Below are 14,056 nucleotides of genomic sequence, written 5' to 3'. Positions count from 1 at the left end.
GTAGTACAGCTCTCTTCCAGCACTGATAGATGGGTATTTGCAAATCGGGTTATTTTGTCACTCCGGAATGTTTATTCTAGGTTTGTGAGCGTATCCCAACTATCAGCACTCAGCTGAAGATCCTGTCCACAGTCAAGGCCACTATGCTGGGACGTACAAACATCAGTGAGGAAGAATCTGAGCAGGTGAGGGCAAGGCACATTCACAGCCACCTTAAATAAAGGATTTATTGCATTTGATCAGGACTGAATTGATTGTGTTTGTCTTTAAGGCCACTGAGATGCTCGTGCACAATGCGCAGAACCTCATGCAGTCCGTGAAGGAGACGGTCAGAGAAGCAGAAGCCGCCTCCATCAAGATCCGCACAGACGCAGGGTTCACTCTTCGCTGGGTCCGAAAGACCCCCTGGTACCAGTAAACTGAGGACTACGGTAGTTGTTTTCCATCAGCAATTCGCATCCTTGCCTTTTCAAACGTCCGAAGTCTGATAAAGGGTGGCGGGAGGAAAGGACCTGATCCTTTTGGACATTAGCGTTCGGTTGTAGTTTCGGGGTGACTGGTATTACTTATTTTTATTTACTTGCTGGTATTTGTACTTAGTACACTTATTTTGTCTTTACGGAGGCTATTTTTAGTCCTGAAAGTTTGCTGTAGTTACCTTTATCTCACACTACGGAGGTTTAGCGTAGGAGTACACAGGAAGCATATTTTTTAAATATATATTTTTTGGTATGTTGGGTCTCCAAACTCCAGGTATATATATTTTTTGCATGAAGAAGTTTTCTATTTTATATTGGAGAAATATGGCATGATGACTTAAATGCCTCTCTCGAACAATGTTGGAGTTCATGATGAAATTTACTTTAAATTAGTTTTTGACAATTCAATTTTCTTACTGAATTTGTATATATTTATACTTGTATTTCATCAGATCATTATCACAGATCATGTTTTAGTCACAAATATACAACAAATAGTGTTGTAAGCTTTACTTTGATAAAAAAAAAAAGGTTTTACGGCTGGCTGTTTTAAGTTATCTATAATGAACTTTTCTTAGCTTATATTTATAACAAACTTTTGCTTAGCTATTTATTAAACAGGATAATGCCTTTTTTGATAGGCCATGCCATTACAGAGATGCATGGCACGGTCGATGCCAAAGATTTTGTTTTTTACACTTACACTACAATATCCACAAGCTATCAAATAAATGCGTCTGTCATGTAAAACTACAGACATGGGAAAGCTTGGATAGTTAACACTGAATTTATTTTTCCTTTCACACTTGACTCTTGTGAGAGCGTGATGTTTTTTGAGATTTCTTATAGTCTTTTCAAAAGAAAAGCACAATCCTCACAACAGTTGAACTGTTCTCTCTTAGCTTAGTCTTTTTAGTTTACAACTGTAATTTTGACATTTCTCTCAGTGTGATTGTTTTTCATTGTAGTATATTGATGATGGAGCAGTCTTAACGTATCTCCCATTTGGATAGAATGGGTAACAAGACCCAGGTGGCTTGTCGATACCTATGTGTTTGGACTTTGAAGATGCTTAAACGGAGAGTTTACCCCAAATTGAAAATACTTTCATCATTTACTCACCCTCATTTCGTTCTAAAACAGAAAATATTTTCAGAAACATTTTTGTCCATGCAATGAAAGCCAATGGGGTCCAAACATGACCCCATTGACTTTCAATGTATGGACAAAACCAGACATTTTGTTCAAAATCCAGAGAATAAAGGTTTGGAAATACATTTGGATAAATATTAATAATAATTAGTAAGTATAATGATTATTTAGACATTTTTGGGGTGATCTGTCATTTTAGTGACTGTACAAAATCAAATGTGTGGAAATGGTGCAATTCTAGTATGGAAAGCCCAGTAGCACAAGCTCATCACCTTTAGCTGAAGATGCACTCTCTGTAGATGAATTCTCTGTACAGCAACAGTAAAACTATCATGATGCTTCACTGCCTTGCATTCACTTAAGACTCTATCTATAACACATACATCTTAAAGATGACCTTTTCCGCCCCAATATAGTGCCTCGTTGTGAAAGTTTACAGGGCTGTATTTGTATGTGTAATAGCATGTTTTGGGTTCTGATGACATTTAACATTTCTTTTTAAAGAGTGAAAATACTGCTTTGTGAATGTATATATGACACTAATGTTGACTTTTTTGTCAGTGTCACATAGAAAAAAAAACATCTTATGTGCCTCAGATTGATAAAAATGTTCTGTTAGGTGTTTTGTTTGAAAACTTGTGTCAATAAAGGGACACGTTCATGTCTCATTTGTTAAAGGTACTGCACTTCAATAACTACACAAAGATTAAAGGACTCTTCTTAGACATTCATTGTTAATACTTTCAAGCATATTCACATGAAGCTAAAACCAACAATTATTAGTCAGACACGCAAAAATACCTCATTTTGTTTGGAAACTTTATAAATCAGAAGGCTTTTGATTTAAATACATAGCTTAAAATGCAGTTAAGCAGTTCCCTTGACATTTTATAAAATAATGCAATTGTGTGCAAATCCTCAAAGCTACATTAAGGTGGCAGACCTGCATATCTAGTGTCACTGCAGGTCAGTGCAACAGAACAGATTTTATAACGTGTGCTCACAATGGCCCCATAGTGCTTGTATTTGGCAAACTTTAAATGTTAGCAGGTACAAGAGCCATTCACCTCTAAGCAGTGATGTGCTTGTGTAGTAGAGAAGTAGAGCATTATTGTAAATATGTCCTGTGCTTTTAAAGAAATGCCATTTTTTTCCATTCAAAAGCCACTGGTCTAAAAGAAATTACTTGGCATGTAATCTTTATGTAAAATAAGGCCTGTGTGTATATGTGCAGAAACTCTCAGGTATTGTTTGCACCAATATCAAAGATTGTAAGCGCAGTAATATGATTAGGAAATAGCTTGTATCACTCATTCTCAAATTCCACTACCTAAAACCGATGGTTTCTGTGCTAAAAACAACATGTGAATGCAGTGTTACTGTAACAAGAAGAATCCTTGTTTTTGATGGCACAAAACCAAGTACCTGTACCTTAAATCCAACATTATACAGTTTTAATACATTAATGGAATGTTAATGATATGAAGATAAAGATTCATAAAGAAAAAAAAATCTCCCAATTCTCTGCAGTGGAAAGATGTTCACTTCTTGCAAATTGCCAGTTACTTCCCACAAAACAAAGAAAGATAAATATTACAATAATAAATGTAACTTCAATGTTATAAAGAAATAAGAGAGATTGTGCACAGTTGTAATTCTGTATGATTTGTCACTTAGAAAATGGCACCTCTATTAAACTTTTGGCATATCATTGTGATACTCTGCAGACGGCCTTATGTCCTGACCTGGAACTTCCCAGCTTTGGTTACATATTTCACACCCTTGAATGGTTTATATTTCTCTCCGTACATGTCTAGACGATTCACTTTCAATCCTGTGAAGAAGAAGAAGAAGAGAGAGTGAAGTAAGCATAACTGTATTTAAATAGCACATTTTAAAAGTGCTTTTTTATTAGGATTTTGAAAGTCTTACAGCAATTATTAAGATGTAAAATGAAAGTGAGATTATGCACTATTCCTACTCTGTAAAAAAAGTTGTTTCAACTTAAAGTGAGTGTTTGTGCTGCCTTAATTTTATATGTGAATTTGTACTAAGTGACAACTTAAATAATTGGAGTTGAAGTTAAAATGAAGGCAGCACATTTTTTTTTACAGCGTAGGCCATTAATCAAATAAGTAAATTTGTAACACTGACATGTGTGAACTCATTTGTGAAAAAAAAATATCAGATTAAGAATAAAGTAACAGAATTATTATCAAATATTATAACAATTTAAAATAACAATATTTTATTTTAATATATATTTTAAATTTTATTTTAGGTTAAGTTGGATTGATGAATAGCAAGTTCAAAAGAACAGCATTTATTTAAAATCATTTCAATACATTCACCCCTGCTAAATCAAATTAATTTCTTTTTTTTATCTATATGACCCCAAATCTTTGAATATTAGTGTATGTCAGTGTACACATACAAACATGTGGAAGGAGATGAAAATAACTTTGTTATATATTTTTTATATATAATATTTTTTATATATACATTGGTTATATATTTTTCTTTTTCAATCTAAATTAAGTAGCGTTATAGCAGCTTATTGTGCTTGTTAATTACAACAGTGCTTTATCACAAGGTCCTGCTGGCAATGAATAATGACCAAAGCTGATAAAAGGGCCCTAGCCAACCTGAGATGGCCAACTGCTGGATTTTCAGGTCAATGTTCAGACTTGGGTTCTCCTCTGGTTTAGGAGCTCCAGACTGCAGACTTAGACTTCCTTTCAGATTGGGAAGCTTCTGGGGATTTAGTTTCCCTATATCCCACAACAAAATCTACAAGACAACAGGAAGAATTATTAGTCACCATCTGAGCAAAATGTGTAGTGTCACATAGTGTTACTAGAACTACTACCAACTACAATAAATAACAGTCAATGAAACTGGAAAAGAAAGAGTTTGTGACCTTCGTGACTGGGTCATAGTTGTAGGTTCCCTGGGTCGCATTGAGGTTGGCACTGAGAACCACTTTGGGCATGTGTACAGTCACTAGCAAACACTCCACAGTCTTCCCCATGGTCTGCTTAGGACCCACAGTGATGTCCAGTCTTCCTGAAGATCCAGTCTCAAAGAAACTGATGTTCTGCTTCACATATACCGGGATTGCTACAAGGCTGCAAAAACAGGTAAAAAGCTAAATATCTTTAATAAATGTTTTAATTTTATTCCTTAACCATTTTCTCCACATACTTCTGCGCACTGATGTGATATGACATGAGCTGAAAGTTTCCATCGGGGGGAATGAAGGAGATAACTCTCTCACTTTCCCATCTTTTAAAACGGACACAGGGATGAAAGCTCACGTCGTCCAGGAGTCTGGGGTTCTGTAGATTGAGATCATAATCATTTTTAAATGAGCAAAATGCTGTTTAAAATGGAGTGTAATGCTTTGTCTTTTATTCATAACCAAGATGCTCAATCTTCAGGTTAACTAATGGCGACACTTATGGTGCGTTCTATTATTCATCCGTCTCGGAGATCCGAATCGTACGACAGACGTTGCCTAGAAACACGCCTCCTTTCCTCGGATTTCACCTCTCGGACGTCGGACAACCGTGAGAACACGGAGCAAGAATTCCGTTTCGGAATTCAAGATGGCTGCGCCCTGTGACTTGTAAGAATGAATTCTTTTCATTGTTTTTGAACCGCTTTGGTATTTTAAATGACGATTATAATCACTCGTATTACTGCGTCCCCTGTAGGTATGGGAATCGGTTGTTGTGAGTGCAATTACTAACGTTGCTAACATAAGATTAACACGAAAAACATTAAATAAAGTGAATATTTCACTTTATTTTAAGTTCTTTTTATTTTTTTTTAATGTAAGTGCCTGGTACTACTCGGCCAGTGCTACCATTATAACAGCTTTCAGGGTGGCGTCCATTTTTTTCTCCGACTCGGACACGCAAAACATAACAGAACGCTTGAAGTGTGGACGTCACGTCAAATCCAAGGTCCGAGTCGGTTCGTTGGCTATAATAGAACGCACCATTATACTCTGACCTTTTGTTGGATAAGTGTTAAATAAGAGCACAGATATGGACAAGATATTTCAAAGAAGCAGTGAAAATTAAATATACTGTAGTTGACGACATAGGAAAATAAATTGTATGCAAAAAGAAAGAAAGCCAGATGATTAAATGCTCTCACCATAAATGAGAGAGTAAGGTCAGGCATTCCAGACAGTTTGACACAAGCGTCAATAACTCCCTGGATTTCTGCAAAAACTGTAGTTCCTGAAACAGAAGAGTACACCAGCATTTACCTTGAAAGGAAATACAACTCTTGCATTCATATGCACAATCTAACTGGAAAATCAAGTTCAATTCAGACTCACCGGACTTATCCAGGATGGCATCGATTTCTTCCACCACATCAAAATAAGCTTCATTATTGGTATATTTAACACCTGCTCTTCTCCATGGGATAGTTGAGAGTTGACCAGTAGGGAGGGTCTCACCAACATTACTGCTGCCTGAAGATTGTGAATCAGTTAGTTTCTCAGCATATAGCCATGAATAAAATTCTCAGGCTTATGGCTTACCTGTGATGGTGTTGACCATCGACCGCAGAATTGTGGGAGGTCTGATAAGTTCCTTCAAGATGTTGGATTCTGTGGCGAGGGGGAAGCCGTTATCCAACATTTCCTCCAAGAGCTCATAGACTATGACCACATTGTCCTTGATAATGGTCTCAGAACATTCTCCAAAATAATCCTACATAATTTATTATAGAAAAACATTAATTACCACACATTCTATTCAAGACATCAACAATAAAATGTACATTAAATGTGGGGTTGATATGATTTAATTACAAATTTAAACAACTGTTTTCTAATTGAAAATATTTTCAAATGCAATTTCTTCCTGTGTTGGCAATGCTGAATTTTCTTTAGTGTCACATGATCTTTGGGAAATCATTATAATGTGCTGATTTGCTGCTCAAAAACATTTCTGATTATTATCAATGTTAAATTATTATTTTTATTATCATTTGATGAAAGGTCAAAAGAACAGTATTTATTTTGAAACAGAGAACTTTTGTAACATTGCACATTCTTTACTGTCACTTTTTTATCCAATTTACTGTGTGTCCTTGCTGAATAAAAGTATTAAGTAAAAGTATTAAGAAATCTTACTGACCCCAAACTTTTGAACAGTAAACTATGTTTTTGGATATATTTTCTACAACACACAAACTGTCATTTTTTTTTTTATGTACCTGAAATGTCTCTGCGATTCGATGCAAAAATTCTATAACAAAAAGAGGAGGCACTTCAGTTTGGATGACAGAAACAAAGAAGATCTTCTCACGGTAGATGTTTATGAGATAGTGGTGAGGGGTGCGGATGACAGGAGGTACATTGTCAGGTTCCACCGCTTTTTCTCGTGCTTCGAAAAAATAATCGCAGACAGAGCGGCTTATGACACTCTTCCAGTGTTTCTCCAGGAATAAATCTCCACCATTGTTTATCAGGAACAAGCTGTGAATCATGGTGAGGGCTGGAAAGTCAATGGAATGAAAACAGGATGATGAGAATGGAAGTTGTGGTATGAGCTACTGTTATTCCAGTGCATAGAGTGCAAGTTTTTTGGGGTTTTTTTTAATAACACTGCCAATACAAACTAAATATAAAAGGGAGTGGCAGACACATGCTATTTAAACTCGCCCACCAATTTATTTCCCTACTTATTGTTTTAAACCATGTCTTTGTAAACTACTTTAGGTAAATATCCAAACTAAATACTACACTAAAAATAAAAATACATTTCTATAACTTAAAGTAATATGGATAGTTACAAAGACATGGCATTCAGAAAGAGAAAGCCAATTAAAAGGTAAATACCATAGAAGACTTACAAAATACATGTGTAAAGGAGATGTAAGATGCTTTAAATATATATATATATATATATATATATATATATATATATATATGAATTTGTCAAATTAAAGAGTGTTACTCCCTTTATTATTTGCTTAAATAATAAAAAAAAAACTGCACTCTATCGTTAGCTCCCTGTGCATGCATCCATTTTATCATGATACACAATATGAGACAAACATGTTTACATATACCAATAAATGTGCAGTTTTAAAACTTCAGAACATATTATTTTTTAACCTATCATAATTTAATTTATTTTCACGGGATGCAAACAAACATACTAAATAATGTCGGACTGTTTGATTGTTTGTAAAAAATAAATAAAAAAAACAACACTAAAAACAAAAGCAATAAAAGTTTTGTTTCCTGAAAGAAGAGTTGGATATCCTGTGTCTACCGATTACGTGAGGCTATAATGTTCATGCGAGCAAATACGGGATGTTAGCTTTTCATAAACACATATCTTAACTTATTTTTAAACAAACCTTACCTATAAACAGCTGTCTTGATAAATGTTTTCAAGCAATATCCTCCGCTTGTAAATGTAGCAGAAGTGTCACTCCTACTTCCCCATTCATGCGTCCAAATATACGCCTGTCGGGAATTTAAATGAAAGTTGATTTGAAACATAAACAGTCGATCCTTGTGAAACAAAGCGTAATTTTAAATATGTTAAACGATATTTCTGAAAAGCATGTAATTGATTCAAGTTAATAATAGTTCAGAAATGTAATTGTTGCTGCGGCAATACACAGGGACAGCTATATGTCCGTGGTAAATGTTCCCTCCACGGCTAGATTCATTCCGAATCGGTTCTTTTGAGCAGCTCTTTAAAAAAAAACGGAATAAATGGACAGATTCATTGGTTCTTTGAATCATCAAGTGAATTCAAAGAACAAATTTAGGAACATGTGATTTAGGAACATAATGCTTTTGATTAAGGTTTTTTTTTTAAATTATTGTATTAAAAGGGTAGTAATTTCATGTTTCCCAGTTCAGTTCAGTTTAGAAACTTTAAATGCCATACAGAAATGTCATACAAAAACTTAACTTTGTACTTAAGAAAAAAAAAAAAAAAATATATATATATATATATATATATATATATATATATATATATATATATATATATATATATATATATATATATATATAATTTCTGCTTTTAAAGTAACGCACAGATAGTCAAATCTTTGGCAAATGGTAGAAGAATATATACGTATACAATTATATATTTTTACTGACTCACTGAATCGAGAATCGAATGTTTTTATTAGCAGCTCACTCACCTGTCCCATCCTCAGCACGTTGAGAATCAGAAATGATCGAAAGAGACGATTATCGCTTGAATGAGTTCACGAGAACCGCTTGCTCCGTTTGGGATTCGTGAACGAACATTTTTTGAATCAATTCATCAAAATGATTCGATTCAAAATACCCGCTCTTCCAGATGCTTCATTCGCTCTACAAGGTGCCTGGAATATATTTGATAGAGCATTATCACACTGCATCATGGCGTCCGATGAGCCTAAAGCCAAAAGGATTAAACTTGAGGAAAAACAGCTCAGGTACAGTAAACACAAGCATCGATTTATGAGTGTAGATTCATAGAGTCAATCGTGTGATTTAAACATGGGGCGGTTTCTTTGCTGGCACTTTTGGGTCAGAGGTCTAACGTTACTTGGTAGTCTGCGTGTCACTTAAAGTCCATGTGCTTCCAACTCAGTGTTTCCTCTCAAAAGCACATTGTTATTGCACTGGAAAATAATATATCGGGCATTTTCCAATTAGCTATGACTCTGAGCAATGCCGATTAGTTCAGCTAACGTTAATGCATGTGCTGCCAAGCTGAACGTTAAGTGGCATATTCGTGATCATGTGGCATTTTTACGAGTGAACATATCCAAATCGTCCCATAATCAATGTACTTATACATGAACGAATGATGTGCCCGTGTTGTTGCGAGTGTATGATTAATGCCTCCGTTGTCCTTGAGTGTTTTATATCGACCACTGGAGTTCGTCCCCTCGCTCCACGTGTCTTTTGTTATGCTGTAGGGCTCTGCTGCACAAAAAGTCTTTCCGCCGTGTAGTGTCACCACATTAATAAACACACATGCATATATAACTTCAGTGCATGTATCTATACACAAGTGTCCGTTCAGTTTATCATGCATTGTGTAAAGTAAGGTCACTTTCCGGTAGGTATTTCTGTCCCAAAAACTATTGACACCTGGCTTTCCAGATATGCGGTGGCTTTAGTCGTGCTGTCACTATTAAGTTTCAGACAGTATTTGTTTATCACATTACATTTAGGTTTCATTTTGTACACTTGGCGCCTAAATTGAAATTCATGTCAAAAAGGCAGCGTGAACATATACGTTCGCTCCTCCTGTTTCTCGATGCTGCTGTTCGTTCAGCCAATCAGCAGCGAGGTGCTCTTGGGCTGAGTACTAACTTTGCAGAGCTCTGTCTGGCTGTCATTTAACTAAAGTGAGCATCACCTCAAGCCATCCTCATGCCCACAGCCAGGTAGGGCTAAACTTCAGCTATTTGAGTATTTTTATACGTTTTCTAATCAATAATTTAAACTCAAATCACGTGCGTTTTTAAAATATTATATGTTTTGGCTGATGGAAGCTCATACAATTCAGTGTTCTATTGTTTCCTTTCTACATAGTTTGCTGATTTATCTTGTTGGTGGGTGTTTAACTTTTAGCTGTACAGAAATTTAGTCACTACAGAAATCATTTTATCACTTCAAGTTCTTTTTACGTTGAATAGCACCCCTTAAACAACATCTGTTTTAGAGCACACCAAGCTTCACAAACTCCCACACTTACACATCTGTGCTTATTCACAATTTTCCCATAACTTCTTCTAAATTGTTTTTCTTTGAATGTAGGAGTGCGAATGGAGATCATTTAGAAGAATTGTGTTGACTGGTCATTCATGTTAAATAGAAAATTCATGTCTCTTTGTTTCTACTATTTGTAAGTGCTTCGTTATTTCTTTTCATTTAATAACAATATAGAATAATTAATCGCCTTTTATCATCACACATTGCAAAATGAGTAATTTTATCACATCTGTCAACAATAGATTAGAGGCAACGTTTTAATCTTAGGGTCTCCACCACATGTCTCATCCAGGGTCAATGGACAGTCGGTCAGTCACTCACTCCGCCACGTGCTTGAATGGTTGGTCCGTGGATGTAGTGACTGTATAATGCTTCTTTAAATGTTTTAGTGCCTATTTTAAATCATTTATGACATGACTTTTTGTGTGGATAAAACAATACTGAGTAATTTTGCAACTCCTAGTCAAAACATAATTTTACTTGAAGCTCAAATATGTCTGGAAAAAAGTACTGAGAAACTTTTTTTTGTTTGTTTAATTATGTAATGTTCTGCAGTTTATGCTTGACTGAATCTTCCATGTTTTCGTGCTGAATTCATGTTTGGTTCAGACAGTTTTACCCCTCAAGAGAAAATACTTGAGTTATGCACATTTTTTGTCTTTTTTGGGGGGAGGGATGCTGAAAATAGTCTGCAAGTGAATCATAAAAGCCCTATGTTGTAGTGTAACTGCTTGCGTCTGTTGTCAGGATTACTCGATTGTTTTCTTAATGTTTTAACTGGATGCACATGTCTCTCTTTTTGCAGTCAAAATGCCCTTTTCGGGATGGGAAACCCCCTGCTTGACATCTGTGCTGTGGTGGACAAAGACTTCCTAGACAAGTAAGTCCCATGGAGAATCAGTTTGATAAGATGGCTAGACACTGCTGTACATTTGCATAAAGATGTCACATGGTGGTTAATCTTTGGTCAGCCCATGTTAGAATTGAACTGACATTCAAAGCCCAATAGCTTTTGGGTACATACTATTATTTTTCTAAACCTACAGTGTTTATTAGGCCAAGGCTCCTTGTTCTTTAAGGAGGAAAGTGGCACAGACACTGCGCCTGAGAGGAAATCTCCTGCTCCAATGCTAGTCATAAAACAAAACCCCTCTGCCCACTCACTCCCTCCATACATGACCTCAAACACACTGGCAGTGCCCGTCTTGCCATTAAAGGGATAGTTCACTTTGAAATTAATTTTTGATGTTTTAGCTTAGCTTACCTCAAGGTCTTTGTTTCCACAGTATTTTCAATTTTGATATTTTTTGGTCAAACCTTTGGCGTTGTTGTCTATCAGTCATATAATGGAGGTCTATGGTCACCACCTCAAAGAGCATGCACAGAGAACTCCAAATTAAACATGATTTAATGACTTGTAAATGTAAGTACAGATTGATGGCCTAAGACACGAAACAAGTGATTTGTGTGATAAAATGAACAGTATTTATATCTTTAAATGGTCAAACTACAGCTCATTGTATCCTAACAGGCAATACTTTTGCAAACAGGTTGGGTAACAATCTTAAAACTGCTGTTTCAGACAGAACAGCTGGACCTGTGGCAGACTTTGACTTTAATGATTTCCATTTGATTTATTCCAAGTGTAGAGCAGTTTGTTTAGTTGCATGACCTGATGTTTGCAGGGCAGAGTCAAAGAATAGATTACTAAGATGCATTAAGAGAGATCAGTAAGCTGCCTTTTTAATGATTAGAAATTGGTCCAGCACATGATTGACCAAACACCAAATTTAAGACTTTTAAGGTAATATAAAATTGTTTTCGCGACTTGAGCAATTTGATTGGTCTATGGGAAACTGAAATAAAATTGCTCAATCAGGACAACTAAATCTCAGTAATGTCACTTGGTCACTTATTATGTTCTCTAAAATATATTTTTTTGCTGTCAAATTAAGGTTTGACTATATCTGGTTAATTTGTCAACCTTTCTTTTCATTTGTGAGAAAATCACTACCAAGATCCCACTAGTTTACATGCATACCCTTCAAAAGTGAAAGGTCGGTAAGATTTTTTTAAAAATCTTAGTCTTCAGTAGTTGTGATGAGTCAGTGTCTTGTTCCATAATCCTTTTCAGATGTAAAAATGCACCTTATTAGATGAACTGTTTTGACCATTTGTACCATAAACGCAGACTTCAGAGAGCAGTCTAATAATTTTCATTTTTAAATGCACCACAAGTTCTATTTCTTCTATTATGAATGACTCATAATTGACCATGTTTTGTAAATGCAGTTCTTTGATGGAATCAGACACAGAGTTCAGTATAAAATGAAGCAGGCACATAAATGGACTCATTTAATGATGTTTTAAGTTGATGAGGCGATTATGGCTCAAAGAAATAAGCTTTATTTTGGCTTAGGCCTAAGACCTTCACCTACAGGCTTCTTAGTAAAATAAGCTGTCACATGTGCTTATCTTGTTTTTTTATCTCATGGGTGGACCGATCTGTTCTCTGTAGATTGTTCATTGACGAAATCTGTTTGAGAGTAAATTTAAAGATGTTTAGCTTTTCATAGTGAATAGTGAAAACAAAACATGACAAATTCAAAATGGGTCATATGTTGACCATAATTAGTATGCCACTAATGTCACTGAGTGGAATTTAATCAGAATTTAACCTAGAAAAATGAAAGCTTGCCTAATTATTTTCCTGTTCTTGATGAGTAAATCTGCAGTTACAAAATGCGTTTTCTTTGTGTGTCTTACAGGTATGGACTTAAGACAAATGACCAGATTTTAGCAGAGGAGAAACACAAGGAAATGTAAGTGTCTTTTATCTGTTAGTATATTGTTTTTTTTTCCCTCTCAGTACTGGAAAGTGGGTCTCATTCACTTATAATTACATGGATTGTTTCATATTTGTACGCACAGGATAAATTCTCATGAAGAATCTCTGCAGCTTTTTTATTTGATGAAATTTTATTATTTATTGATTTTATCATAAAATTTTATATATGGATTATATAATACAAAGAATGCAACATAATTCAATATGAAGGATGAAATATAACTTTTACACTATTATATGGTCGTACAGAGTAAGTGCTTTTTGCATATGTGTGGTTTCAGTTCATATATTTTTTTCATAAATTTAGAATACATATTACAAAATGTTTTGGTGATGTTTCTCTATTTGTCTGTATGTACATTTCACATTTCACGCACAAATTTGTGTGTACTCATAGCCTGGTTAAAACCAGAGCATTCTCAGTTGTAACTGAGTTATGGCAAAGCTTGATAGAAAAATCATTTCCAAAGGGGCGTCACCAATGGACGTAGCTCAAATGCCTCTAGGTGCAATTGGTTAGACCCAGAGCCAAAGAGTTGCGACACTCCCATAGACCGCCATGGGAACTGTGGAATGCGGAAGTAAAGCGTGTCGTGGAGCAGCCAATAGTTCCAATAACTGATAGTTCCAGCATTTAACCCCTTTAATTTTCAGTGTTTCCGAAGTACACTGGCTGGTAAATTAATGAAATTACTGTATTTTTTTTATTTATTTTTTTAGTTTTACACACATTAGCCGACCTCTCGTGAATCTAGTCAGTAGTAACATTTTATGTAGCCAATTTTAGGTCATGTTTATTGGAAGATAATAGGT

The 14,056-nt window shown here is 35.3% G+C and overlaps 3 protein-coding genes across 5 annotated transcripts in view; 2 read left to right on the top strand and 1 right to left on the bottom strand.

Moving 5' to 3' along the window:
- vcla (vinculin a) overlaps positions 1–2,312 on the top strand; it is a 41,129-nt gene extending 38,817 nt beyond the window's left edge. For both annotated transcript variants that reach the window (XM_039672178.2, XM_039672176.2), the window contains 2 exons: positions 81–185; positions 272–2,312. In XM_039672178.2, coding sequence (XP_039528112.2) covers positions 81–185; positions 272–418 — 252 coding nt within the window. In that variant the 3' untranslated portion in view covers positions 419–2,312. The remainder of the gene's footprint in view (positions 1–80; positions 186–271) is intronic.
- Positions 2,313–3,059: 747 nt separating this feature from the next.
- Positions 3,060–8,271, bottom strand: ap3m1 (adaptor related protein complex 3 subunit mu 1). The gene is made up of 9 exons (XM_039672179.2): positions 8,027–8,271; positions 6,870–7,150; positions 6,190–6,361; positions 5,983–6,120; positions 5,796–5,881; positions 4,836–4,969; positions 4,552–4,759; positions 4,277–4,421; positions 3,060–3,465 (listed from the first exon to the last, which is right to left on the bottom strand). The coding sequence occupies exons 2-9, from the start codon at positions 7,140–7,142 to the stop codon at positions 3,365–3,367; spliced, it is 1,257 nt and encodes a 418-aa protein (XP_039528113.1). The 5' UTR covers positions 7,143–7,150; positions 8,027–8,271; the 3' UTR covers positions 3,060–3,364.
- Positions 8,272–8,952: 681 nt separating this feature from the next.
- adka (adenosine kinase a) overlaps positions 8,953–14,056 on the top strand; it is a 159,319-nt gene continuing 154,215 nt past the window's right edge. Inside the window, exons 1-3 of one of the 2 annotated variants that reach the window (XM_039672133.2) lie at positions 8,953–9,104; positions 11,201–11,275; positions 13,164–13,217. In XM_039672133.2, the coding sequence (XP_039528067.2) occupies positions 8,956–9,104; positions 11,201–11,275; positions 13,164–13,217 (278 nt within the window). In that variant the 5' untranslated portion in view covers positions 8,953–8,955. Of the gene's footprint in view, positions 9,105–9,932; positions 10,068–11,200; positions 11,276–13,163; positions 13,218–14,056 lie in introns of those variants that run through there. The other variant, XM_039672135.2, reaches the window with a different exon arrangement.

The sequence above is a fragment of the Pimephales promelas genome, chromosome 11 (genome assembly GCF_988280905.1).
Source record: "Pimephales promelas chromosome 11, fPimPro1.hap1.1, whole genome shotgun sequence".
Taxonomy (NCBI): Eukaryota; Metazoa; Chordata; class Actinopteri; order Cypriniformes; family Leuciscidae; genus Pimephales; species Pimephales promelas.
Note: the sequence above shows the minus strand (reverse complement) of the source record. Positions and strands in the feature narration are given on the sequence as shown.